General features: G+C 36.5%; 1 protein-coding gene across 2 annotated transcripts; it reads right to left on the bottom strand.

Annotated features, from left to right (window-relative positions):
* Window positions 1-1,027: 1,027 nt before the first annotated feature.
* Window positions 1,028-26,298, bottom strand: ClpP (Caseinolytic protease proteolytic subunit). 2 transcript variants are annotated; one of them, XM_067111570.1, is made up of 6 exons: window positions 24,991-26,298; window positions 21,013-21,192; window positions 18,568-18,659; window positions 16,376-16,568; window positions 14,841-14,946; window positions 1,028-1,280 (listed from the first exon to the last, which is right to left on the bottom strand). In XM_067111570.1, exons 1-6 carry the CDS (start codon window positions 25,024-25,026, stop codon window positions 1,147-1,149), a joined length of 741 nt encoding a protein of 246 aa, XP_066967671.1. In that variant the 5' UTR covers window positions 25,027-26,298; the 3' UTR covers window positions 1,028-1,146. The 2 variants fall into 2 exon arrangements, with proteins under 2 accessions (XP_066967671.1, XP_066967672.1); XM_067111571.1 differs by having other exon boundaries at window positions 24,894-25,000.
* Between the last annotated feature and the right edge of the window lie 65 nt (window positions 26,299-26,363).

Genomic DNA, 26,363 nt, shown 5'->3' with positions numbered 1-26,363 from the left:
AAACTAAAATTAATTTTCTCCTATACAACGCCATTATTTTTACACAGCCTATTTGTGCATTGCATGAATCCCAGATACTCCATAACAAAAAGACCAATTCTTACTGGTATATGGTGTCAATGTGAATATTTCTCACAAGTTTTCAGTTAAAAACTGTATCACATAATGCATAGTTTGATCTAACTGTAGAAGGACTAGAAGGCAGGCACTTTAGAGTGCGTGAAAGCCATTATTTTTTAAACAAACCATTTTGTTTTTAGAAAAATTTTACGTTTCCACACAAATACGAGTAGATGAGACGGAGTTAGGCTGCTGCTAGAAATAACAGAATCTGATGTAACCAAAGCAAGTTTTTGTCAACCAAAAGACAGGTGACCCAGAATACTGCACCCTTCAAGAGGAGAAAAATGAATCGTAAAGAATACTTGGGTGAGATCCCTCAGATAAAATCTAGCAATGGCAGACTGGCACTTCTACATACCAAAAGTCTTATAAAAAACCATAGTAGTAGATATTAGTTTATCTTGTGACTGCTCACTTTTAACTTGAGAGACTTCTTCCTCAGAGATATTCTTGTAAAACTTCTGAAGTAACGTTCCTGCAGACCTGTTTCTTTAAATGACCACTGGATAAAATCAATGAGGAATACCACTGAGCTAAATCCTTTACAATATATTAAAAACACAGACGAAAAACAAAAATTAAACCATGAAACAAAATAGGGAAACTTGAGATCCATCAAGAGGTTGACATACACATAGCAAGTGATAGTCTGGCACTGAGGAACCTGAGAGAAACATATATACTTACGCCATCTACTAAGGTTAACAGATCTTTCTTCTTGTTGCGGTGTCTAGAGTTAGTGTAGATACATATACAAGTAATGGGTCTGTGTGGAAACAAAAGCTCAAATTTTCATACCCATGTATACAAAGGATATAATGAAGTTATGAATATCTCACGTTAATTTGGACCAAAACGCAATACTCATAAAACCTAAATTTCTTTAAGATAATAAAATTCATCCATATCTCCAATCTTTAATAAGTGTAATTAAAAATGTTACCCACAATTATTTAAAATATGATACTGTATTCAACAACATTCTACAGTTACTGCATGAACAGATACCAGAATAGTTTGAGGTTACTCTGTAGATGGCGGAGGATTCTGGGGCGCTGCATCTCCAACCTTGGGAGGACTAGTCAGCACTTCATCAATCAATCCCAATTCTTTTGCTTCTTCTGCACTCATGAATTTGTCACGTTCCATCATCGGTGCTAAAAAGACACATTAAACAATCCCTTACTTGATCCATATAAATGTGATAACTACTTTATTAAGGATATTACACACACTGTACAAGATCATGAAGAAAATAAGATTGTGTAACAAAATATTAAAATAGTAAATAGAAAGAATCAGCACTTAAAGCATCAAAAGTATACAAAAAGAAAAAAACATGTATTGCAACAAAACCACTGTAACTTAATAAAGTGCCTGCAATTTGACTTTGCGCTATAGATACAATTTCAAGCACCAACACCAAACTGTGAAAAAAATAAATTTGTTAAAAAAGTACCATTACCAGAACAGTGATAATTTTCTGGAATACTCACCTATTATTGCACTAATACTTGGTACATCCTCCAAGGCTCTTCTTACACAGTTTGATACCTTTCGGAACTGATGCTATCAATTTTCGGCAGAGCCTGGGATCAATACTATCACAGATCTATATTCGTGCAAAGAATGCTTTTAAAATCCACGGGAAAAAAACTGACCAGGAATAAATTGACTAAATGACAACTAAGCTCTATCCTCCCATGCAACAGGGGAATGTAGGGACAAAAGGGGGTGGGGAATCAAAGGGGGAAAACTATCAGTGTATAGGCAGAGTGCAAGGATGACCTTGAATCTATCAGGTTTTGCCTGTTTGAACTGGCATCTGTATAATGGGATGCTTAAAATATCGAAGGGGAAAAAACTGACAACTAAGCCCTATCCTCCCACACAATAGGGGAAGTGTAAGGACAAGGGTTGGGGTGGGGGACAAAGCTGGAAAACAATCAGTGCCCATACAATGCATGAATGACTTTGACTTTCTGAAATTTTTCCTGTTTGAACCTGAGAGCCGTTGGTTGGAAATATTTCCAATGAATCACTGCGACATGTCAAGGCCTCATACCACATGATGACAGTGCATGTTACTGTGTGCTACAAATTAGGTTTAAAGACTGGTAAAATTAGTCACCAAACCATTGTGAAGCCTCAGATGGTACAGAACCTTCTGAAGCAGTACCTGGAAGGAGAAGAAATGCACAAACACAGTGGGGAGAGGCAAGTCCCAGTAAACCCTAGGACCCTTAACCTCATGAAAGAGAAGCTGAACCAAATCCAACCATTATTGCCCAGCAGCTTAAGGAGGAATATCCTGAACTCCTTCGTAGGCCCTCAGTTTGTTACCGTTCACTATTTCTGATACCCAGAAAAATAAAGAATGGAATTTAAATGACTAGAAAAGAAGGTTGTTCACTGACAAATCAATCTTTCATGTGAATGCTGGCAACCCTTCAAAGTGTGGTGAGGGAAAAATTCCAATCTCTATGATGAAAGGTGGATTCATAAAAACTGATAGAATCAGTCCCAAAATGTATCAAACTGTGTACGAAGAGTTATGGAGGGAATACTGTACCAAATATTAGTGCATTAATAGATGCGTTCTATAAAAATTTCATTGTTCTAGTACAGAAACTTTTTTTTTTTTTACAAGTTTATTTTTCACTGTTCAGTGTCGGGCTTGAAATTGCACCCATAGCACAAAGCACTTAAAGTTTCATCTCTGGTGCCTTAATATTTTCTAGATTATCAATGTTATCATTCTCTTAATAGAAGGACAAGTAAAAGGGTAGAAGTTATGATTGCATCAATAAAGATAACGAAAATTAAAAGATGTAAGTTTCATTTAATTTATACTGTATGTAGATAAAACGAAACATTCTTATAACAAGACCACAACTAAGGAAAACATTGCAAATTTTTCTTAGAATAACAGTCAGTGACTAATCTACCAAAACTTTACAAAGCTACAGTAAAAGCTACTTAAGAACAGCAAAAGAAAATAGGCAAAACTTCTATCTTTCAAGGCTTAGCATCAACTGCTCAGGAAGTTGGACAAGATAGGTGAGGAAGCAGAAGCAGGCTGAGGAGACCAACAAATAAAACTCCAGACAAGATCAACAATCACGGTTCATTAAAAGCCCTGCTGCAGTGATTACTCTTACTCAAGAGAAAATCTCATGATAGCCCATTTCAACTGGAGACCACTTCCTTTCATGGTCAGCCACAGTCATGGGCATCTCAGCTGTGACACATCACAGAAAAACACTCCAATGTACTTACTTTCAATTCTTGTATAGAGTACAGTATTGTATGATTTTTAGCAAGACCACAACCCAGAGTATTATTTGTCAAAGACAATATGAAAATTTTGTGAATACTTCTCATGAAAATTAAAACATGAGAAAAACATTAACAGGATTTAAGAAAAGTAAGGATGCATAATTCACACCCTACACTATATAAGAGAAAGGAATTTGGCATAAATCCTCACCAATAAATCACTAAAGATGGATAGTACTGAACTAAAGAAATATAGTGATTGATAAATGAAAAACTCTAACTACAGATGAGAATACCAATGTTGACAGAATGAGTCTTGTAAGGTGTTATTCCAACTACAATAGAATCATTAAAACCTTTGCTAACTGTGCAAATACAGTAAACCCCCACAGAGAATAATAAGGCAATAAACTATTTGAAATGTAAAGTCGGTGAAAAGACGCCTTTTATCCCCTGTGTTCACTAGACACGCTAAATGGCAACGCTGCTTTTGTTTATGTAATAGAAACTGTTGAAAGTATGAATGAATTCTCAAAGGCAAGCCTTATTGGTGGAGACATTTCCTTACCTGTTAGTATATGTTCACTTGATTATTTCAAAAGTAACAAAATGACCTTATAAAGGAAAGTTTACGAGCAAACTACGTGATTCATCCCCCTCAAATTGGGACCACCTTGACGTGGTGAAGGGGCTGTTGAACCTAGGGATCTTTTTTTTTTTTTTTTTTTTTCCTAAGTTTGATCGCAAGTGTCCTACATATATATTAATACACTTTAGGAATAATTTTGTGGATTTTTACACTGTCAAAATTACCAAAATTAATAAATAAGAAAACATATCATAGCATGGAGTGAAGTTGAATCTGAAGCTAAATAGTGAGAACTGTGGTAGAACCATCATCTACCTGATAATGTTTGGACCTGGTTTTTCAGGCAGAACTATTCTGTGGACCTGGACCACGGATTCCAGGGGGGCCTGGTTCTAGGAATAAGACTCTCGGCTTTCTGTCCGGTTAGCCCATATTGTGATTAGGATGGGATGACTGTATTATTACAATACGCTCAATCCTAGCAAGCGGGTTTTGCTTACACTTGGGTCATACTAATCATGATGTGCCATCCCCCTTTTGGGGTAGGGTAGGGACGCGGACATTTGGGAGTCAGTTCCCATTTGTGCCATTAGTGGAACATTCAACTTCATAAAAAGCCAATGATATCTTTTCAAGATTTATTAATTTTTTTTTATATCCTTTATGCAAAGTAGTCATGAAGATATTAGTACCCCTGGACCCCATGATGGTAAAATTCTGGCACAATCGATGACTCATGGAACGTCACTCACGAATCTCCTTAGCATACATATAAACGCTACAAAGGAACATCCTGTTCCAAGTAAACTATCAATTCCTAAAGACTCGAAGAGTTTAGAAAGTCAAAAAGAAACAAATACTAACAAATTGGTAAACTCCAGTATTGTAACACTGGAACCATACATAAAGGACAATAACTCTAAAATAGAGACAAGTAATCCCCCTAAAACCCCATCAACACAAGACAGCTCATCACTGATGAATGTGAAAAAATTAAAAAGAAATAACTATCGACTCAATCCAACACTAGTTCATTTTGAACATATTTTTGGACCAGACAATTGGTCCAGATTTTTAATATTAAAAGCAGAAAAGCAGATCTCACCAGCCATTTTAGAGAACAAATTATTAAATATACACCCCAAACAAGACATGGAATGTAGACATATCAAAAACAATGAATGGCTAATACAAACAACAACAAAAGCCCAATCAACAACCTTTCTACAAATAACCAACATAAATGAAATAAAAGTAACAGCAACCAGCCATGAAACACTAAACTATACACAAGGAACAGTAATGCTCCCAGACAATGATGAAAAAGAGCTACCATCAAAACAAATCTTAACCCTTAAACGCCGAGCCTCTATTTACAAAAGCGTCTGCCGTATGCCGGCGCGGTTTGAGAGTTAGCCCCGAAGCGGAAAGAAATTTTTTTTTTAAAAATCACAGCACGCTTAGTTTTTAAGATTAAGAGTTCATTTTTGGCTCCTTTTTTTCTCATTGCCTAAAGTTTAATATGCAACCATCAGAAATGAAAAAATATCATTATCATATATAAATATTGGAATATATGACCACAAAAAAAAATTTCATATATAATTGTATACAAATCGCGCTGTGAGCAAAACGGTTAAAGCTAATGAGTTTTTTTTTCCGTTGTATTATACACTAAATTGTGATGATTTTGGCATATAGCAAATTGTAAACGATCAAAGCAACACAGAGAAAATATTATCACAAAATGATGAATGAATTCGTAACGCGCGGACGTAAAAAAGTTTTTTCAAAAATTCACCATAAATAGAAATACTGTGCTAGAGACTTTTCGTTTGTTGCAAAATGAAGGTAAATGATTGAATATTACTAGAATGTAAGAGTTTTAGCTTACAATTGCATTTTTTGACCATTTCAGTTGAGTCAAAGTTGACCAAAGGTTGAAATTTTGGCACATCGTGATTTATATGAAAATCTTTCAAAACTGATGAAAGCTACAACCATGAGTTATTTTTTGTTGTATTCTACATGAAATTGCACACATTTCCATGTATAACACTTTATGTAATGCCTAATAGAAAACATTGCAAAATTTATGGCAAGGTGACTAAAGAAATTCTGAGATTTTCAGCCGAGTTAGAGCGTGCGGAGGTAAGGAAAAAGTTTTTTTTCAAAAATTCACCATAAATTGAAATATTGTGCTAGAGACTTCCCGTTTGTTGCAAAATGAAGGTAAATGATTGAATGTTACTAGAATGTAAGAGTTTTAGCTTACAATTGCATTTTTCGACCATTTCGGTGAGTCAAAGTTGACCATAGGTTGAAATTTTGGCATTTATCGTGATTTATATAAAAATATTTCAAAACTGATAAAAGCTACAACCATGAGTTATTTTTTGTTGTATTCTATATCAAATTGCACACATTTTCATGTATAACACTTTATGTAATGCCTAATAGAAAACAGTGCAAAAATTATGGCAAGGTGACTAAAGAAATTCTGAGATTTTCAGCCTAGTTAGCACATGCAGACTTAAGGAAAAAGTTTTTTTCAAAAATTCACCATAAATTGAAATATTGTGCGAGAGACTTCCCATTTGTTGCAAAATGAAGGTAAATGATTGAATATTACTAGAATGTAAGAGTTTTAGCTTACAATTGCATTTTTCGACCATTTCGGTTGAGTCAAAGTTGACTGTAGGTTGAAATTTTGGCACTTATCGTGATTTATATGAAAATCTTTCAAAACTGATGAAAGCTACAACCATGAGTTATTTTTTGTTGTATTCTACATGAAATTGCACACATTTTCATGTATAACACTTTATGTAACGCCTAATAGAAAACAGTGCAAAAATTACGACAAGGTGACTAAAGAAATTCTATGATTTTCAGCCGAGTTAGCGCTCGCGGAGGTAAGGAAAAGGTTTTTTCAAAAATTTACCATAAATCGAAATATTGTGCTAGAGACTTCCCATTTGTTGTAAAATGAAGGTAAATGATTGAATGTTACTAGAATGTAAGAGTTTTAGCCCTGAAGTGGGGCCACCGAGATGAACTGGGTTTCCAATCTCTCGGGGTAAAGGATCTTGTGCGGACCGGTCGCAGAGAATGAGGTGCTAATGAGGTTGACGAAATTTGTGGTGGAGACATGATGTGGACAGGCCGGAGATCCAGCATTGTAGTGGCTGGCAACACCACAGGATTTGCACGGGCCTCTTGGATGGGCTCGGTGGCCTGCAGTAACTGTTGGAGGAGAGGGCCGAGTGGATGAATCGGGAGAGTTGTTCTGGCTGGTAGTAGTAGGCTGCTTGTTAGTGCCTAGTTTGTATCGGCACTCAGCTTCAGCGTGCCCCACCTTCTTACAGTGGGTGCACGTAGGCTTGCTCGGCAGTCCATTCTTCGGGCGAGTTGAGTTCGAGAGGTAGGCAGGCGGAACGATGCGCTTCTGAGAGGTGCTGTGAGACTGGTTAAAAGTTTCCCAAGATTCGGCCATGCGGCAGGCTTCCATAAGTGTGGTGGGCTGCTTATCATTAAGATATACAGCAAGGGGCCCGGGCACACATTGGTAAAGGTCTTCTAGCATGGTCCGATTGAAGAGATCCTCAAACGCTGTGCAAGCCAAGGAGTCGAACCAGCGGGTACCAGACTGGGTCTTGTGACAGGCCCATTCAGTCCAGGACCAGCCGACTTCCTTGGCAAGACCTCAGAACCGCTGTCTCCATTTCTCTGGGGTTATTTTGTAGGCCTTCGTGATGACTCTACGAACTTCACCCATGTTGCCTCTCTGGCTCTTCTCCAGTGAGCGAAGCGCTGCCTTGGCTTTTCCCTCCATATGCTTGGCGAGTATTAAGGCCCTCTCCGTCTCCGTGGTGCTGTAGTTATCAAAGAGAGCCTCGATTTCCTCCAGCCATGCTTCTGGCTCGTCCTCAGTCCACTTGGGAACGAGGCCTTAATGCTCGAAAGTGGAGCATTTGGTGCAGCAGGTGTGGGGTTGGAGGCTTGCTGTCTAGCCATAGCTTCGGCATTCTCCATTTTTGCTCTTTCCAGCTCGAGCTCCTTCTCCTTGAGAGCTAGCTCACTTTCCTTGCAAGTTAACTCATGCTGTCATCTCCTTTCTTCTTCTAGCTGCCTCTGTTCGGCTTCGTACGCCCTCCGTTCTTCTTCAAACCTCCTCCGTTCTTCTTCATACCTCCTCTATTCGGCTTCATAATTCCGCTGTTCTAGTCCTTCTTCCTCCTCCTGCTTGGCCAAGTCGTCCATTTGCTCCTTGACCCAGGTGGCAAGTTCCAATCTGGTGAGACCTGCCGCCATCCCCAGGTCCAGGAAGGCTTTATAATTCTCTGCTGCCATGGTTCTATTGGGGAAAGGCGTCTAACCGGGTCGACTGGGCGTACTTGGGCAGCGAGGAAGTGTCCCTTCAGTGATGTGGCACCCTTTCAAAAGGTGGCACTGTGGTTGGGTGTGCCGTGTAAAGGTCACACTGGTGGCACTCAGTATCCTTAGGTTCTGGTGCAGGTTAGGTACCAGAAGGACTTTCCTTCTGTGTTCCCTTTTGTTTGGTTTTATTTATTTCTTCTAGTTGCTTGATTGGTGGCACTATGGTGCCAATGTGTCCCTAGGAACCCTTTACTTGAGTCCAACTAGGCTATATGGGAGGAAAGGCACTCTACCCCAGCATAGTGTAACAACTGAATGAGAGTAAAGAGGAAAAATAAAAGAGAGAGAGAGAAGTAAGCTTATTCAGTTGATGACAGTGCTGCAAATTATTGGCCCTGTGGAATAAAAGTGAATTTGGTTGCTTTTCTTTAAAGATCCTCGCGAGTGTCTGGTACCAGTACCCGCAGTGCTACAACCCTTTCTATTTCAGAGGGTGAAAAGCTACTGTTCTGTTTAGGTCTGGGTAAAAGGCCTCACTCGTGACCGACAGTTTATCACTGTAATTAATCTTTAACTTGTCCTCATCTAATTGTGGGACAGAGGTGTTGCTTTATTTTGGTTTAATTGAATTAATTGTCCCGGTGTCGGCCCTTCTTTCTTTGGAGAGGGTCACGCACACTCGATTATGCTTTGAATGCTTACTGGAATATATATGAGAGAGAGAGAGAGAGAGAGAGAGAGAGAGAGAGAGAGATTTTCAGTCAGCCAATTTTGAGCTGCCTGAGAAAGTTTAAGTAAAAATTTTATAAGTGCACACTGGCAGGGTTATTTAAATGCAGATACGTCGTCTCGCAATGAGGGGATTGTCTTTAACAATCTTAACCAGCGTCGACGTCTACAATGAGTTTGGAGTATAATTGTAAGTTCTTTCTTTATATGATTTTCTTTACGTCGGGTATTTGTATAGGAACTTGTTATCTGTATTAATCCTAACTGAGACCTATCGTTCCCTGACTAAATTATATCTTGGTTTTATCTACCGAAGTCTGTCTATCTATTGAAATCTATCTGGCTAAGATATTGCGAGGTGGATCTACTACGCCGAAGAAAGTAGTCCTGAAAAATGGCTTGAGGCAGGCGACCAATCACACAAACAGTGACAATAAAGGTCTTAAGATGGTGGACATGGGAGCAGTCATTTAGGCCCCACAAAATGTTGGGCGAATCCCGTTAGTTCACAGCAAATTCAAAATAAATGTGGCTGGAAGCAGTCTCAGTGGATGAATACACGACGTCTCGAGGCGCGTTTGTTTACAATTGAACCACACAAAGCACTCGAATTCCTCTCACAACGAACTAAGCAAATGCAGGCATCCAGATTCACTTTGAATATACCAACACTTCAAAGGATTTTATGTTAGGGATGGAAAACGAAAATAATAGGCAACGCTTGTGTCTTTTGTTAACGTATTTCTCGCGCGGCAATTAAACAAGAGAATTATTCTTGACGTTCGGCCCAGGGTAGATTTACGTTACTGAAAAAATACATTTTATGGTAAAATTACCTATTTCCGTTCATTTACTCTTTCAATGACACGGTGTTTCAAAATGATTCCTGCTATATGAACACAATATCGATCGGGATTGCTGAATGCGATTACTACTTTGTGAAAATAAAATGAACTTCGCAAACTCGGTCTTTAAGATACATGAGGCGTGCTTTCTCCGTTTGTGATCGGACGACTTGACTTAATAAAAGAAATCAATACCATGCATTAATCCTTGGCTGAGGAAAATAGCAAAATATTAACACTTACACGGCAACTCGGCCTATGACCTTCATTGGAATGCAACCACGATATCCGAACACGGTAAAATGCTCTTTTCTTAAGATTTTATAAATTGTGAATAACGCTGCTCTCAATGCACACTTTTTACCTTACGCTAATTCTTAATTATACCTGGTATTCTAACTATTCTTATTATTATTATTATGCCTTGTGCTGTCTCCTTGTTTGGAAGAGTAAAATTAATGAACTATCTGACTTTTCTCTTTGGAATTAATTGTAATTATCTTTTTCTCCATATTCTTTCTCTAAATTACTTGGATCCTACGCACGATCGCCAATGTTACGTATGAGGGCTTGGCTGATGAGTTTATTACTTGATTAACGTAATTTATAAGGCCCTGCGTGCCAAGAACACATATAACCTGTCAATTGAAGCTACAAATTAACCTCAAAGACAGCTGTTATAAATGAAATAAGGTCGCCAGTTGAGGAGAACCCTCGACACAAAGAAAATATAGTAAATAAGGACTTTACAATACCCGTCGCCCGACTTCGGACGCAGTCAATCTCTACTCGTTTACCCCTAGTGGACGGATTGAGCTTCAGTGTGAAGTAAAACAGGTTTGGGGAGGTGGATGGATTGCGCTTCAGTGTGAAGCAGAATTACACACCACTGTTATGGTAATAATGATTCGAAACAAAGGTGCCAATACTTCTATATGCTATAAATTCACTAATGGCAACTTTTATACAGACATGAGAGTTAGGCAAGTATCAGTAATGCTTGTGACTTCAAGGGGGAATGTACTGCATCTCTATCTCTCACGAGTCTTTTTGTAAATTTGCCTGTAAATATACGAAGGGGTTGCTGTTGTTTTTTTGTTTTTGTCTTTTACAATAGTATGTCGGTTGTAAATGTAATTTTACAAAGAAAATTGCAAAGAAATATTAGAAAAAGCATGTAAAAGTAAAAAAAAAAAAAGTTACTGACTCTTCCTTCTCGTAAACTTACGTGAATATTTTACTACAAATATGCAAAAAATTTTGTACTGCTTTTATTTCTTATCTGTTTTGATATTGTGTGAGCAGGAGTAATAATTTTACAAAATCCAAAAAACTTATTTATTAGAAAAAACACATGTAAGTTGGTAAAATTTACGATTGTCTTGTAAATGAGGCCCCACAAGGGGTTGTAAATAGTCATTTTCAACTTCTCGCTGAAGGTAGGGAAAATTTTTTTGAATTTTTTTATTTATACAGTGTGAATGTACATGTCATTCTCTTTCCATTGATGTGATTTTTTTTTTTATTTTGCCGACCTCAAAGTTTCCCCGGTCTGAGGTGCTGCACATTGATAAATTATGCCATCCCTTAAGGGTTAATATGGTTTTAAAAACACAATGGCTCTTCCGAACAATGGATTCGAGACACAAGGCTGCATAAAGAATGTAAAATGACTTGCTTAACCTTCCCTACTTCCTATTTAATTCACTGGAATAGTTGAATGTCGCTAAAGTAATATAATAATTATTCTTAATCTAGATTTCATGAAAGTAAATTGTTTATACAGTACCACTATTCGTTATGGTGGTGGTGAAGAGGGAACAAAAGAAACTGGAAATACAGAAAAGATACTAGTAAATCAACAAAGCTTTGCAAAATGAATCAGACTTACCATGGACTACGAGTTGTTTGTGCATACAACGGATGATCGGAAGTCTCAATAATGGCAGTCTTCCCAATTCACTAATAAATAAAGACGGAGAGACAAAGGGACGAAGAGACGGAAGAGCTGATGTGCTCCACTCGCGATAGATAAGCTCTCTCTGTCTTGCTGGGTCATATACATACAGGGTCGGCATCTTTTCATGCCCTTGGGGTCTGTAATTCTGTCAAAACATCCGTCGCACAGAGTAGGTAAAAGAAAGCTCAAGACCACCTACCATAGAGGATGATTGTGGAAATTTTTCCTATGGGGTTAAGTCCCTAATGCTACTGAATTCTGCTATGTACGGACGTTAAACTTGAATTGCCTAGCGCTTCCCTGCTTAGACAGAGACGTTCCCTGTTGTTGTTCGTGTATTTTCTACAATAAGCTGCATATAGGGCGAACAGCAGAATATTTATAAAAAAAAAAATATATATATATATATATATATATATATATATATATATATATATATGTGTGTGTGTGTGTGTGTGTTGGCATGTCTGTAAGGATCAATGACCAGCACCAAGTAATTGAAGCATAATTGCTATTAAAGCTAATATTTGTGTCTCAAGAGACAAGGCTGGAGTCATTGATACTGCAGCCAACCATCAGACCAAAATTGGAATGTGACCTTCCATGATTTCATAGGTTCATAACGTAAGACCTTGGATCTGGATTCTATCAATTGAGAAAAGTGTCATTCATCTGCAACCAATCTTTTTAAGTGAAAAACATCCAACCAAGGTCCCTCTGCACGGGTGATTGAAGTAGAATAGCATAGCGCAGAGCATTTAATTTATACTAACATCGTGTATACTGTACTCCTCAATAAATGCGCTGTCAACATCAACATCGCTGGATGAAGCTGTAAGTGGATTTATTATATATATATATATATATATATATATATATATATATATATATATATATATATATATATATATATATATATATATATATAGACGATATTTAACAAGCTATATATTTTCGATGTTCATCCCTTGATAGAGGCTGCATGACAGTGGTTCTCAAAGCTTCCAAGAGAGTAATGAGGAAAGAACTTGTTTTCCACGTAAATGCTAGACCAATGGCATGGCTCGGCTGTTCACTCATTAATATCATAAAAGAATGCTGGCCACATTTAAGAAAGTAGATGAGCAAAATAAATTTATGTGATGTCATTAAGAAGCAATTGCATTCGCTAGATATTTGTGTCATTACATGATATCAACTCTCTCTCTCTCTCTCTCTCTCTCTCTTCTTGAAAAAATAAGTTGTGGACAACGAATGTGATTTTGTAGCAATTGCACTGATTTATTTTCAATCACTGTAGCAGCAGTATCAATTGGTGAAACAGAAATTCCGCAGTAGCTTCTAAAGATTTTGGACTTATAAGCAAAATCGTTAACGAAGCCATGCATGGTCTAATTAGATAGTTCACTGTCCCCACCCTCCGGACAACTTCTACCTCCTTCCAACCTTTCACCGTCCACCTCCCTCTCCTGTGTCAGTCTCAGGAGCCAAACGACACTGCATGATGATATTACTCTACATAATTTCCCTCCTCTAAAGCATTTTCCATAATCCTGAGAAAAAACACTTATAAACCCATTTTTCACACTGCAGATTGTTCACATATTTTTTTTAACAATGTTTGTTAGTTTTTATGAAATAACGTTAGTAAATATATGTTAACTGGTAAGGAGACATCTGCACCAATCAGCTAATAGGACTACAGTAAACCCGATACTCTTGGGTGATGCTTACCGCAACCCCCCCCCCCCGAATAGCTATATCCGCGAATACTTTAAACCCCTCTAAAAACTCTTAGAACTGCCTATTTTGATAAACACATGAAAAACCCCTAAAAATGCTTATACCTGAGTATTTTAAGTTTTATCACAAAAAGTGCATTTAGTCATGAAAATACAGTAATTAGTGAATATTTCTCAGTGAAAAATACTGCAAATGGGCGAATTTTCCGCAAATAATGGTTATATATGTTCCACAGAGAAATCCACGAATACGTGAGTCCGCGAATCGTGAGAACGTGAATACAGGGGGTTTACTGTACTACTTAACTACATAAACAAAAGCGGCGTTCCCATTTACAATGTCTCGTGAACTCAAGGGTAAAAGAAATCATTTCCCCGACTGTACACACTGATTTACATACTCATGTGCCACAAAAGTGGTACCCCCTTTAAGTATGCATACAGATACAGACAAGATAGGTAACAAGGGTATAACGTAACCTTAACTTTTAAATCCTCTATATCATTGTTATAACTGTTCATGAAGGAAAATTAACACTCAGGCATAAAGGTGCGCACCAATGAATGACTGTTAAAAATGTTCAAGTTCCACCTGGACTGGCAGTAAGATGATCTCACACTTCACGAAAAAAACACTAATGAAGTGAACTATTACCTGCCACAAACCATTACTCTGTTACTAGACAAGTTCAAATTAACAGCCTAGATTATTTTCTTTACTTCCTAAGGTGGTGTGCCTCATGTAATGCACGACTGACAGCGTGCCTTGCATGGAACAATGTAAGTGGTACTAAAGATCCTTTGCAGCATCTCTTGAGGTCCAGCTTCATTGCTTTCTGCCTTCTAATTTTCATTTAATTCATTTAGCTTCTTCCCACCCAAATAGCCAATTATCAGATCTCACTTAAGTACAAATCCTTTGGGTGAGCCCTGTGAGGGTCCAAAAATATGACACAGTGGTCTCAAAAGTAATTTTTAACAAATAAAAACTAATTCCTTTTCACTTGTTTAATATGAAAGGATGAAAAAGTTAATGGACAACAAAACCAATCGACTTGTTTTTTGGAGATTTTAAATCTAATGCTGAATTATTTTGTTTACTTCCTACCAGGATCTGAAAGTTTAATGACTTAAAAACTATTTCCTCTTAATACATTCTACTGCTAAATGTACAGTTCTGTTGAAGTACTTACCTATTTTTTCTAAAGGCACTCCTGTATGTTTGACATATATTAAATTTAATCTTTCTTTTAGTCGAATAATTTCTTCTGCTTGGATCTGGATATCTGTAGCTTGACCCTGGAAAGTATTTGGAAAAATTACTGTAATTATATAGGAAAACTGACATAAGATCTACAGTAAGTTTTACAAACTTCAGTAATAACACAACTAATCTTAAGACAAAAGAAAAAATCAATTCTTAAATTCCCTTAATACAAGATCGTATTTTGCATGCCTCAGTCTGCTTGTAGAAAGCAAAAAAGTTATCCAGATGGGTAGTAATTCACTTACATTGCAAAAACTCATTCTCTATATAAACTTTCCCTGATAAGCAGAAATTATGATATACAGTGGTTGTTCCTTAAATTCTTAATCATTTAAGGCTACTAAAGTTCCTAAAGGTTCTTGGAGACATTTCAGAACATAAGATGAAAATAGAGAGATACTCAAAGATAATGCATCCCTTTGTTGTGGTAAGCATTTTGTACAATTAGTATACAGGATAGAGGAACAAATAAAAATGAATCTAGAGTGGAAGGGATTAGGTAAGTTGAAAATGCCAATGGAAATGACTGATAAGGAGGTAAGAAGGCCAATCAAAAAGTTCCAAATATTTAAGTAACCAGAGGTAACTGTTGTAGGGTATGGTTTTATTTAACAGTGTGACCGACCACAGTAGTAGTGGAACATAATAGGTATCCCTATGGTTGCTAATTATAGTCCTAATACACCTGATTTATATTTTAATTTTCAAGAATAATCGTTATCTGTTGTATTACTCATATTGAGGGTAGATCAAGATAAACTTACAACTTTATATTTGTTGATTAATTATTTTTACATAAGTGATATACTAAACATGCATTCTATCTATCATAAGTTTCCTCATTATTAAACATATATTAAGAAAATTTTCATACTGGCATACCATAAATTCCAACATTTTCTCCTGATGTCATATAACAACTTGTATGACTTTTGGAGTGACCTGGTCTCAATTTTGTATATTTGCTAACATTTGTACTTAACTATGAACATTTATTAACAATCTGCTAAAATGAATTTAACTGGCTTGCTCAGGTAAGAACTAAGTTGGAATATAAAATGTTCTCCAAATTTACCTTTGACAGAAAACTGAAGCTTTTACTAAAAAGTAACATGCTCAATATCGACCAACCAAACAATGAGAGAGAGAGAGAGAGAGAGAGAGAGAGAGAGAGAGAGAGAGAGAGAGAGAGAGAGAGAGAGAGAGAGAGAGAGAGAGAGAGAGAGAGAGAGAGAGAGACCAAACAAGAGAGAGAGAGAGAGAGAGAGAGAGAGAGAGAGAGAGAGAGAGAGAGAGAGAGAGAGAGCACCTTGTAGGCCACAACTAAAGTAATTGTTTGGAATTCTGAACCTGACCAAATCTAAAGACGTAAAATTATAGCATTTGTAAACCAGTGGTATGTGCTTGGGATGGAAGCTTTACTGTCAACCAACTGCGCTAACACTAAGTCAGTGTGCATACCTGAGCTCCACCATGAGGCTGATGAATCATGATACGTGAATGAGGTAAAGAGTGTCTCATGCCTGGGCTACCAGCTGCCAAAAGAAGAGAAGCCATGGAGCAAGCTTGTCCAACACACCAAGTAGCAATAGGTGGTTGAACATACTGCATCGTGTCATATATTCCTAAGCCTGCAGTAACAACTCCTCCAGGACTGAAATCAAATAAAAAATATTCCCCTAATATTAGGAATTAAATGGAAACCATTTTATTTCTAAAAACACACAGTAAAAATTAAGGTTTTATACTATACAACATTTTTCATACAGCATACAACCCATCAATCCCACTGGGCCCAAACTGCACCCAACCTTCAATCTTCACTGAGCCCAAATTGCACCCAACCTTCAATCTTCAAGATTGAAGGAAATATCAGTTACATGTGACTGTGTACATGCACCTGAAATGTCTTTATAATTTCTAACATTTTGCTGCACAGCAAAGAATAATTATCAACATTCCTTTCATTTTTAAATATAAAATATATAGCCTATCTTATGGTAGGGTATAGTAGCAGGAGATTGGTTAGGTTAGTCTTGGCATGCATTTGTGAAAAGTAGCTATTACACAGGGGCTCTGGGAACAAAGCCCTACAAAATAAAACCTGGAAGACTGTTTTCCTCTTTGCTGTGGGAAACACAGGGACTTACAAAGAGGATGACAAGATTCTGGACAGGTGAGATAAAAAAAAAAACCTGATGAGATTTGTGGCTGAAGTCTGTTAGAAAAATTACAATAAAGTTCAGTTCTCTGCCACCTTATGGATACTCAGGCAAATGTCGCCAGGTTCCGCCAACCCTCTGAACTCTTGGCATTTGAGTATGTCGTGACACTAACTACTATACCAAGGACCAGCAGATGAAAAATTGGAGGAGACATGTAGTGTTCTAAAGGCTAGAAAAGAGAACTAAATCTCCAGCTAATATGAATTGGATGTGTGTAAGGAAGGAAAGAGGAATAATTTATCAGTAAAATACAATACAGGTATTGTAAAACCTCAAAGATCCTAACTAATCTGAGAACCCCTGACTGGGCCTCTGAAAGACCTGGATCTCTGCAGTGTTTTATAGTAAGTGCCTTATGGACTATCAGCTTATGATATAAGCAAATGATATAAAACTTTTAACATTGGTTACCTCCCAATGAAGTGATTGTGAGAATATTGATATAAAGGTATATACTGTATATTTTAATTAAAAATTTTTTCAGTAAAATTCAGCATAACTTTATTCAAAATGAATTTTTTCATAAAGTAATTCTGTATATTTCTGTACAAATCCAAAATTATTTATGTTGGTGTTGGTTATAAGAGAGAGAGAAAGAGCGAGATAATCATAAAGGAAAAACCAAAACAGTGGATACACAAACAATAAAGTACCACGATATACCGTAAAATCATAACTGTTCATGATCTAACTATGTGTAATTATTACCTTGGTGTTTTTAACTTATATTCATTATGTTTTACCATTACTTAATATTAAAATCTTTGACTGGAAATATTGTAACAAAATTTATACTGAAATTTGACTCAAACTTATTTTTTTTTAAATAAGCAAAATATGTCCGAGTCTTTGAAGTTTGCATATGGAAGCAGCTGGATAAAGACCAAAACGTTGGCCAAAAGACTATGGAGGGCAAATATGAAGACCTGGACTACATGAGAATTCAAGCAGAGAGTGCACAAGACAAAAAAGGAAATACTCCAAGTAACTGTTAGAGGCCTTTGTGAAGCTAGGGTTTGAATTTAAACAAGAAAGCATTACAGTATTGGAATACAGTATACTTCAGTATTTCAATAATGCTTAAATGTAGTCAACCTCAAAATTATAAGAGAATCACAATCAAAAGTACACATACTTCACAATGGCATAATGTACATAGTATATTAATTTGCCTTTCTTAATTATAACCTGATTCATTTACTATTACATTTTTACAGTTTACATTACAGTGACCTTGAATATTAGCAAGAATATAAGTGTAAAAGCAACACATAATTGGAATAAAAAAAGGAAATGTGATTTACTGTCTTTACAAAATTATAATCCCCTTGTCAATCAAATGACTTGGCTTAAAGGCATCTTTGATTAAAAAAAAAAGCATGCACAGTATCCATACATAAATTCTAAGTTTCTCAAGATTGAACTTACCTATTTATGTACATATGGATAGGCTTTTTATTGTTTTCTGACTGAAGAAACAACAGCTGGGCAATTACCAAGCTAGCAATACTGTCATCTATCTGTGAATAAATGAAAATAAAATCTAACTATGGAGGGTTTCTAAACAACAACCAATTTGAATCCTAACATCAAAATAGTGATTATCATAAAAACTTTTTTGCTTTGTAGCTTAACAACCAAAGTTACGTTTATGTTGAATCTTTCAAATACTTAGGAAGAATACTATTCAATACAGATTCACTTGTGCTGGAATGTAGTTAAAAACTGAATTAGGTAAATCAAACAATGAGCAGGCTGGATAAGATTAGAAAACCAAATACAGTTGAAATTCAAATTTCTCAGGTTTTGGGTTCATGCATTTGTTTAATCATGGAATTTTCATTATTAATGAAATGGAATACTTTTTGGGAGCTTTGCAGCATTCTCAATAACCAAGAAATAATTTGTGTAGGCTAAAAAAGAGAACTAGAAAAACTTAAGTAAACCATAAATACGCAACTATACATACACAGAAAACAAAACCCCCAAAGCAAAGTCACACTCACATGCTTACAAACTGCAGACATCATCTGCAATTACAAAATTATAAACAAAGGTAAAGCCCCAGACAAAGCACATAAGGATGATAATGTGCAAGAAACTTTAAATCATACTGCAAATGCTTAAAATATTTTCTCAATTATAAAAATGGATACAGATTGTGGCTCTTTTGATAGATATAATTCACAAAAGAACTGCATATCTGTCTTTTTTGCTGGGGGATGCCAGCATCTTTGCCTCAGTTCTCAGTCTCTCTCACATGTTTGTGAGCTTTTACAGTTCTCATATCTTTAGTGTGATACACATATAAAACCTTGAATCAGATTATGAACTAAATGTGTAAAACCTCTAGTGCTGCTAAAAGTGCTGTCAAGAGGCCAAAGAAAGTGAAGACCCTGAAAGAAAAGACTGTATTTTTATTTTTTCTACAATCTAAATCCATGTACAGCAGTTGCCAGCCACTATGGCATCAAAGAGTAAACTATAATATATAGTACACTGAAAATCTGAGTGGTTCCAGTGCCAGGTCATTAAAACTTCCATATATCATAAATCAAATAAAATCAACTGCAACATATATATCTTTAAGAATGAAAAGTCAGTTCATGCAATGTTGCTGCAGATACACCAGCTACTGCAAAAATGCTGCATTATATGATAAATCCTTTTCTGTCACATGGAAACAGCTAATTTTCTGTGCTTCCAGGTTTGCTATGAAAAATGCAACCCAATAGATGTGAACATGATTCAAGAAAAGGTCATGTCCTTACACAAATCTGTATGACATGTAGAGGGCAAAGGATCTAGTTCTTCAGACTTGAAAGCCAGGAGTCTCAGCTCTCTTACACTTACTACTCCAAAGTACCCAATAAGCCCATGATCAGTCCTTACAAAACCATAAGTTACTTCTGGTGTACACAATTGGCTGCCACAAGTACTAAGCAGCAAGTGGGTCTTCCTCTCCACTAAAAAAAAGTTCTGGCACTGCTTGCCAGAAGTACTAATACAACTACACTGTTCCATAATCACTTACAAATACATGTATTGTACTTCAAAATATCATCTAGTTTTAAGTAATAAATACTATTGAAACCCTAGCTAACATACCAACAAAATGAATAGGCTAGTCTAGTCACTATTCCTTTTTATGCACTTTGGGTGTATCTGCATACCTCCTGGATGTAACAGCATGAATGATCAAGGGGTTACTGTATATATATAATTTCAAATACTAATACCCTTTACAAGCAATAATATGAATGAACGAATGGCTCCATTTACAACTTGGCTGTTATTATCTATTATCCATGGCAATACCTACCACACTTGGGTATGCAAACCAGGGTAATAGATATAGAGACCATTATTTGCTATGGATTATCTCGTTTCCCTTTGGGAAAGATTAACAGGAAGGGTAAAAAATGGGGCCACTGTACTGTAGCTTCTGCTGAGCCAGATTTTGAATCTTCTTTCATCTAACTCACATATCCTCAAGGGTTCCTTTTCTTTCAAATGAATAATAATAATAATAATAATAATAATAATAATAATAATAATAATAATAATAATAATAATAATAATAATAACAAATCAATTAGATGATTGAAAGAGGATAATAATAACTACCACTATCTATTAATCTGGACCCAAATCTGTTCTACCATTTGGTCATCAAAAATGACATTTTTATGATAAAATGATGTTTCATTATAATATACAGTACTGTAATAGATTACTACGGTATCTCATATTAATACAATTCTCCTAAGATGAATTACACCTAGGTATTAATTCCTTTACATGACAGAGTAATTTCAGTTAACCAAACTTATAACCAGATAGATAATTTGAAATAGTTATTTGTTAACTTACCGGTCCCATAACACATATGATCCTTTCTTTTAGTAAACGAGAAAATATATCATATGCTCTCTCTCCTCTTCCTGTCTGTTCAATTACAATTGGCACCATTCCAATAAACCTTTGGGTAGTGATCCTACTTCCAGCTGGAGAACTGTTACTTGTGAGAAAAGGGATGAGGCATCTACTAACCTGGAATAAAATATAAAACAAATATTCATTGTAACAGACTTTTTCTAGAACTAGGCAACAATTACATACACCACATTTTAGAAAGTGGAAACGTACGATAAAACTAATGAGCTATGAGTGATCCTTATCATTATGACTAATAAATTAACTAATAAATCAACTAAAGAAGCTTGACAAGAAAATACTGTACAACATTTATTCAATTTGATTACTGTTTAACATAGAGCACATATTGTTTAAGATAGAGTACATAAGAAAAGGTCAAAGCTGGTTAAAATGTTTATATGGTACATTCAAATGAGCCTTCTTATTTTTATCAAATACTCTCAATTTATGTTCTTAATTTATGTTATCAGTGGATCCTATTGAATGGAATTACTGTATATGCGATAAGCAAAGTGTTTCATCTCTAAAAGCAATCCTAAAGAATCAATGGTCCCTTTTTATTTATTTTACCAATCATGTTCTTTCTAAACATGACAGATTTTTAAAGTAATCTATATTTTTCCTAACCTACAAACCTGACGTCTTTACATATGGGGGTTAACTTTCAGCGCAAGCTGGGCCGATTGTTTAGCTAAAAAACAAGGGGGTTATTGGTAGTTGGCTACTGACAGTGGGGAAGGAAGCCAAGCCATCCAGTTGGTATGCATTCACTCTTCCTTTTGGCCACAGTCTAAGACAGATGTCTCTTCTGCTGCCTGCCATTCGACTTAATTATTTCTTTTCGCTTTGGAGTATACTGTTGTTTTGAGATATTTTGCTTACTTGGAAATAATACAACCTTACATGAAAATTTCCACATACAGGAAGGATAGGCAACTACCATTCTTCATAAACATTTAATGCTACAGTACTACATTCACCTGACTGTTGTAAGTGTAGGCTAATTCATCCTTAGCTTTCGTTAAGATAAATACTTGTGGTAATGTAACAAATCCATTCTACTCCAAACTGTAAGAAAAATGTTTGTGTAACTATACTGTTAGTAATGATGAAATCAGTTTTTTGACAACTTCCACCATAGAACAGGGTTACACTTTTGAGTGATATGGGTGTTCGGTGGTATAGATATGGGTGTTCGGTGGTATAAAGAGGATTTCGCCTGATAATCTCTTTGTGACTCTTGCAGACCCATTGCCTTGTAGATATGAGACCAAAGTGCCATAAATTCTATATTACTCTAGACCAAGTAGTATTACTATCAGTTATGAAAGAACCACCTACAGCTTACTAATTCTTCTTGGATACAAACATCATACAGTTCTGAAAACTTTGTTGGTCCTTCAAACTTAGACACCTATACTCAAAATAATGAACATCTTTGGCAAAAGTGCCCTAGTAATCAGTCTGAGAATTTCTGACAATATAGGTCTAGGTTTACTTGCATCAGCAAATACTCAGATAATAAGTTACTTCATCTGTTGTTTTTTATTATTGGCAGTCATCTACTCAACTGAACATCCAGAGCCCTTCACATCCCAAGTACGAGCCATTTGAGACAGATGATCCCAATGGTACTTTGGAGTCTGAATAACAGCAGGGTAAATTAGATCAGCCATTGTATATACACTAATAGCTGATTTTTTAAAAGCAAGTAATGAGCTGTGTATGCTAGGCTAGATTCCTTTACAACATGTTACATCTAGACTAATTCCTGTATTTTCAAATATGATCAGGGGCCTGAGATCAGGTTAGGTAGGGGGGTCCACCACCTTGACAGGTTAGGACTGCACCATATGTTATGTTACGTTAAGATATACCTCCATATTATCAGATGTGGTCTACAGCAGCCAAGGTCAAGCTTCCAATACTGTAAGCAAGGAGGTGTGAATCTCTGAAAGCTAGAATAACACTTCAAATACTTATGTTTCATAATTCAACGACTTATCAGGACTGAATGTCTGAAGTACCTTACTGTGCAACATACAGCCAAGAAATGGTAGCCTATTATAAAAAAAAAACTGGCTACGTTTTGTTTCCAGTTATCTGTGACAAGAGTTGAGGGTAATTCTACAGAAAAGCCTTGTGGACTGCTTTGTTTCGTACCAGCACCTTGGGGCTGAACATAAAATCATAAACAAAAGATGGTGAATTCCTTAAGTTATCTTGGTAAACTTCTCAGAGTATATCTCCTGTACTGCATTCACTACACCCTTTTCTATATTTTTAGTCCAAAAAATCTTAATGCAGATAACTCCATGCAGAGCTCTTCTGCAGAATTAAATACCGAGTCATGTTACACTCTAAATGCTGGTTTCAGACCCTTCAACTATGTAGCCTCAAGATTGTAGTTACAAGTTCCTGCTTGATATTAGGCTAGGAGGAATGAAAATATCAATCATTGACAAAAATGTCAGCTATTTTCTGACTGTTACGGTAGTGGGGACTTGATAATCAGAATAAAGTACACAGTATGATTCTATATGTCACCATATAGCCTAAGCTAACTGCATTCATGAGAACTGAATTCGGGACCTTCAACAAAGAGTAACTATAGTAGAACTATGGGGTTGCTCTGCAAATTGACTTTCCTATAGTATTTTGGTTACTTATTAACAATTTACCATTATTTTTTGGCAGTCAACTGTAATTAACACAAGAACTGATATGTTTTTCTATGCTGAGCATCCTGGAATGCTATCGGGCATGCGCAGTGTTATAGGGGAGCTTTTGGTAAAAAGTGGAGTTTACTTCACCAGGGGGTTCAGGGGACAAAGGACCCTGACTAAGTAACAAAGCCTGCTAAGTTTGGTTAGGTTAGGTTAGGGTACGTCAGGTTAGTATTGTTCCTATTATAATGTTTCCTTAGCCAATCCCTTCTTGAACATATGGCTCCCTAATGACTTGTGCATGCACAGGACCATTCCATAACAACAACAGCAGCAGTCAGTCTTTCTCCCACTGCTTCCAAAACCCTGTGTTCCCAAAGGGTTCCCAACCTTGTTGGGTAGATATGAGGTTAATAATAATTGCCCAACAATAAACAACACCACCTACTTCATCAGCAACACAAAGTATAGGAAAAATCCATTTTCAGGGTAATAATACGTGAGGAGTAATCGTGTAGTTTTACCTTAACTATATTAGTAGCCTAATCGGCTGTAGTGAGCTAGACTTGGCAATTGGCGTTTTCTATGTTATTTTACTTGCTTTACAAGAATATAAAGTAATATTTTGTCGGCCGGTTGTAAGTAACTGTAATTGACCTTTGAAGACTACACGACTTGAATTAATAAGCAACTACAACAGCCCATCGTTTTTATAATAAAATTTCTTGGGTGCGTTATGTTGGTATTTTTAGGGGTCTGGTTACAATTTGCGTATTAGCTATGGAGGGAGGGGGCTAACAGCTTAGGACCTACCCTGCGTTAGCAATTCAAGTCGTAGTCTTCAAAGGTCAATGACAGCTTAGAAAATAATGTCATAAACAAGTAAAATACAGGAAAACGTCAATTGCCATAGTTAGCCTATTACCGCCTACTGATAATAAGAACTACAACAGCCCATCGTTTTTATAATAATTTCCCAGGCTACGGTCTATGCTTCACAGAAAGGCCTACTCTATGGCGAGAAAATAATGTCATACTACAAGGTTAGCCTATTACCCAACTGATTATGTCATACTACAAGGTCAGCCTATTACCCAACTGATTAAGTTTAGAATAGGCTATCCTAAAACACTTTAAAAGGTCTCGTACCTTGTGAGTACGCGAGAGGCAGTATATTACACTAGTCTAAGGTATGTCTAAGCATTCCAACTCTTAGCGTAAAATAAAAAAAAATGGGCCTACTCACTGGTTGAAACTTCAGAAGGGACTTTAACATCGACATACTGTTGTAAGTTAATTGCCTCTTTTTCCTGAAGTATCGGGTTGCCAGTATCTGTAACACAGTCTGAAGTGATAAATAAGCTTTTCCTTTACGAAACAACAATTGACGGTGGAACGGGGTAAACACTAGTTAGACCTCGCTGCTCAGCTAGTTATTGCAGACCTGTGATGTAACAGTTGAAAAGATGAGGACTAAAGCGACATCGTCTTATTGAGAAGAACAAAGAACATATATTATTCACAGAATGATTTATGCACGAAAGGTTTAGTTTTATAAATATGACAAATCATGCATTACAAAATGCACGATAAAATATATAACATTAATCAAGTCATAAGAACACATTCGGACAACGGATCATATGGATGTAAACAAAACACGATTTCACAGTTTTGTGCGAAATTATATCAAACTGGCAAAACAGTGGCATGGGCTGTTTAGTAACACTGTGATACCTTAATCGTTGTTTTAACCTGGATTAATCCTGGTTTTAACTCGCTTATTGGTTATAAGGTGTGCTATCCAAGACCCATGAAGAAGATGGGTAAAATTAACTGAAGACGCGAAATACACGTGAAAAAATTGTGTAACCACGTGCAGGAGACAAAATCTGATCATTTATTTGAGTCTTAACGACCTACACCTAGCTCTAGAAGTGCATTGTGCACGAAAAGACGTTTGTGGAGTGAAAATGAACATGAAACGATGGAGAACAATAATTATTATGATCTAAGTTCAGCCTTGAGATTAATCGCTCAGTGGAAAACAAAATTACTGATATATGAAAACAGCTTGCAAACATAAAATATTGTTATTACATTCTAAAATTAGCATACAGCGTAGAACATATAATTATAATATATATTTAAATCTGATTAAGCAATGATATAAAAGACAATAGTCCACTATCGATGAAAGAGTGAGTATTTGGAAGAGACTGGTTGTCAGCTATGCTTGTCAGGTGAGAGGGACTGGCAGCGTGATAAATCCATCTTTTTACCTCGGTTGCCTTGTGAAAGAATAGATCAAAGTTTTTTGACAGGGTTTTGTCATGTGGGGGAGAATAGAGGACAACTAGTTGGTGAAAATGTATAGCTATGATGTGCTGGGTAGAAGGGCACAGGAAGACCGATAAAGCGATGGATAAATGGCGTTGAAGAGATACTGGAACACAGAGCCCTTTACGATCCAGGAAATGAGAGAATGCATGCAAGATTGAGAAGAATTCCCCTTTAAAATACGCTTCTTGTCTGGTCCCAATCGGTCGAAGGCGGCTCGGTGGGACCCGCCAAGGTGTGTTATTCTTTAAATCTTGGGAGCCCGCAAATTCATGGTCA

Source organism: Macrobrachium rosenbergii, chromosome 11 (assembly GCF_040412425.1).
Source record: "Macrobrachium rosenbergii isolate ZJJX-2024 chromosome 11, ASM4041242v1, whole genome shotgun sequence".
In the NCBI taxonomy this organism is placed as follows: domain Eukaryota; kingdom Metazoa; phylum Arthropoda; class Malacostraca; order Decapoda; family Palaemonidae; genus Macrobrachium; species Macrobrachium rosenbergii.
This window is presented reverse-complemented; position numbering and strand designations above follow the sequence as displayed.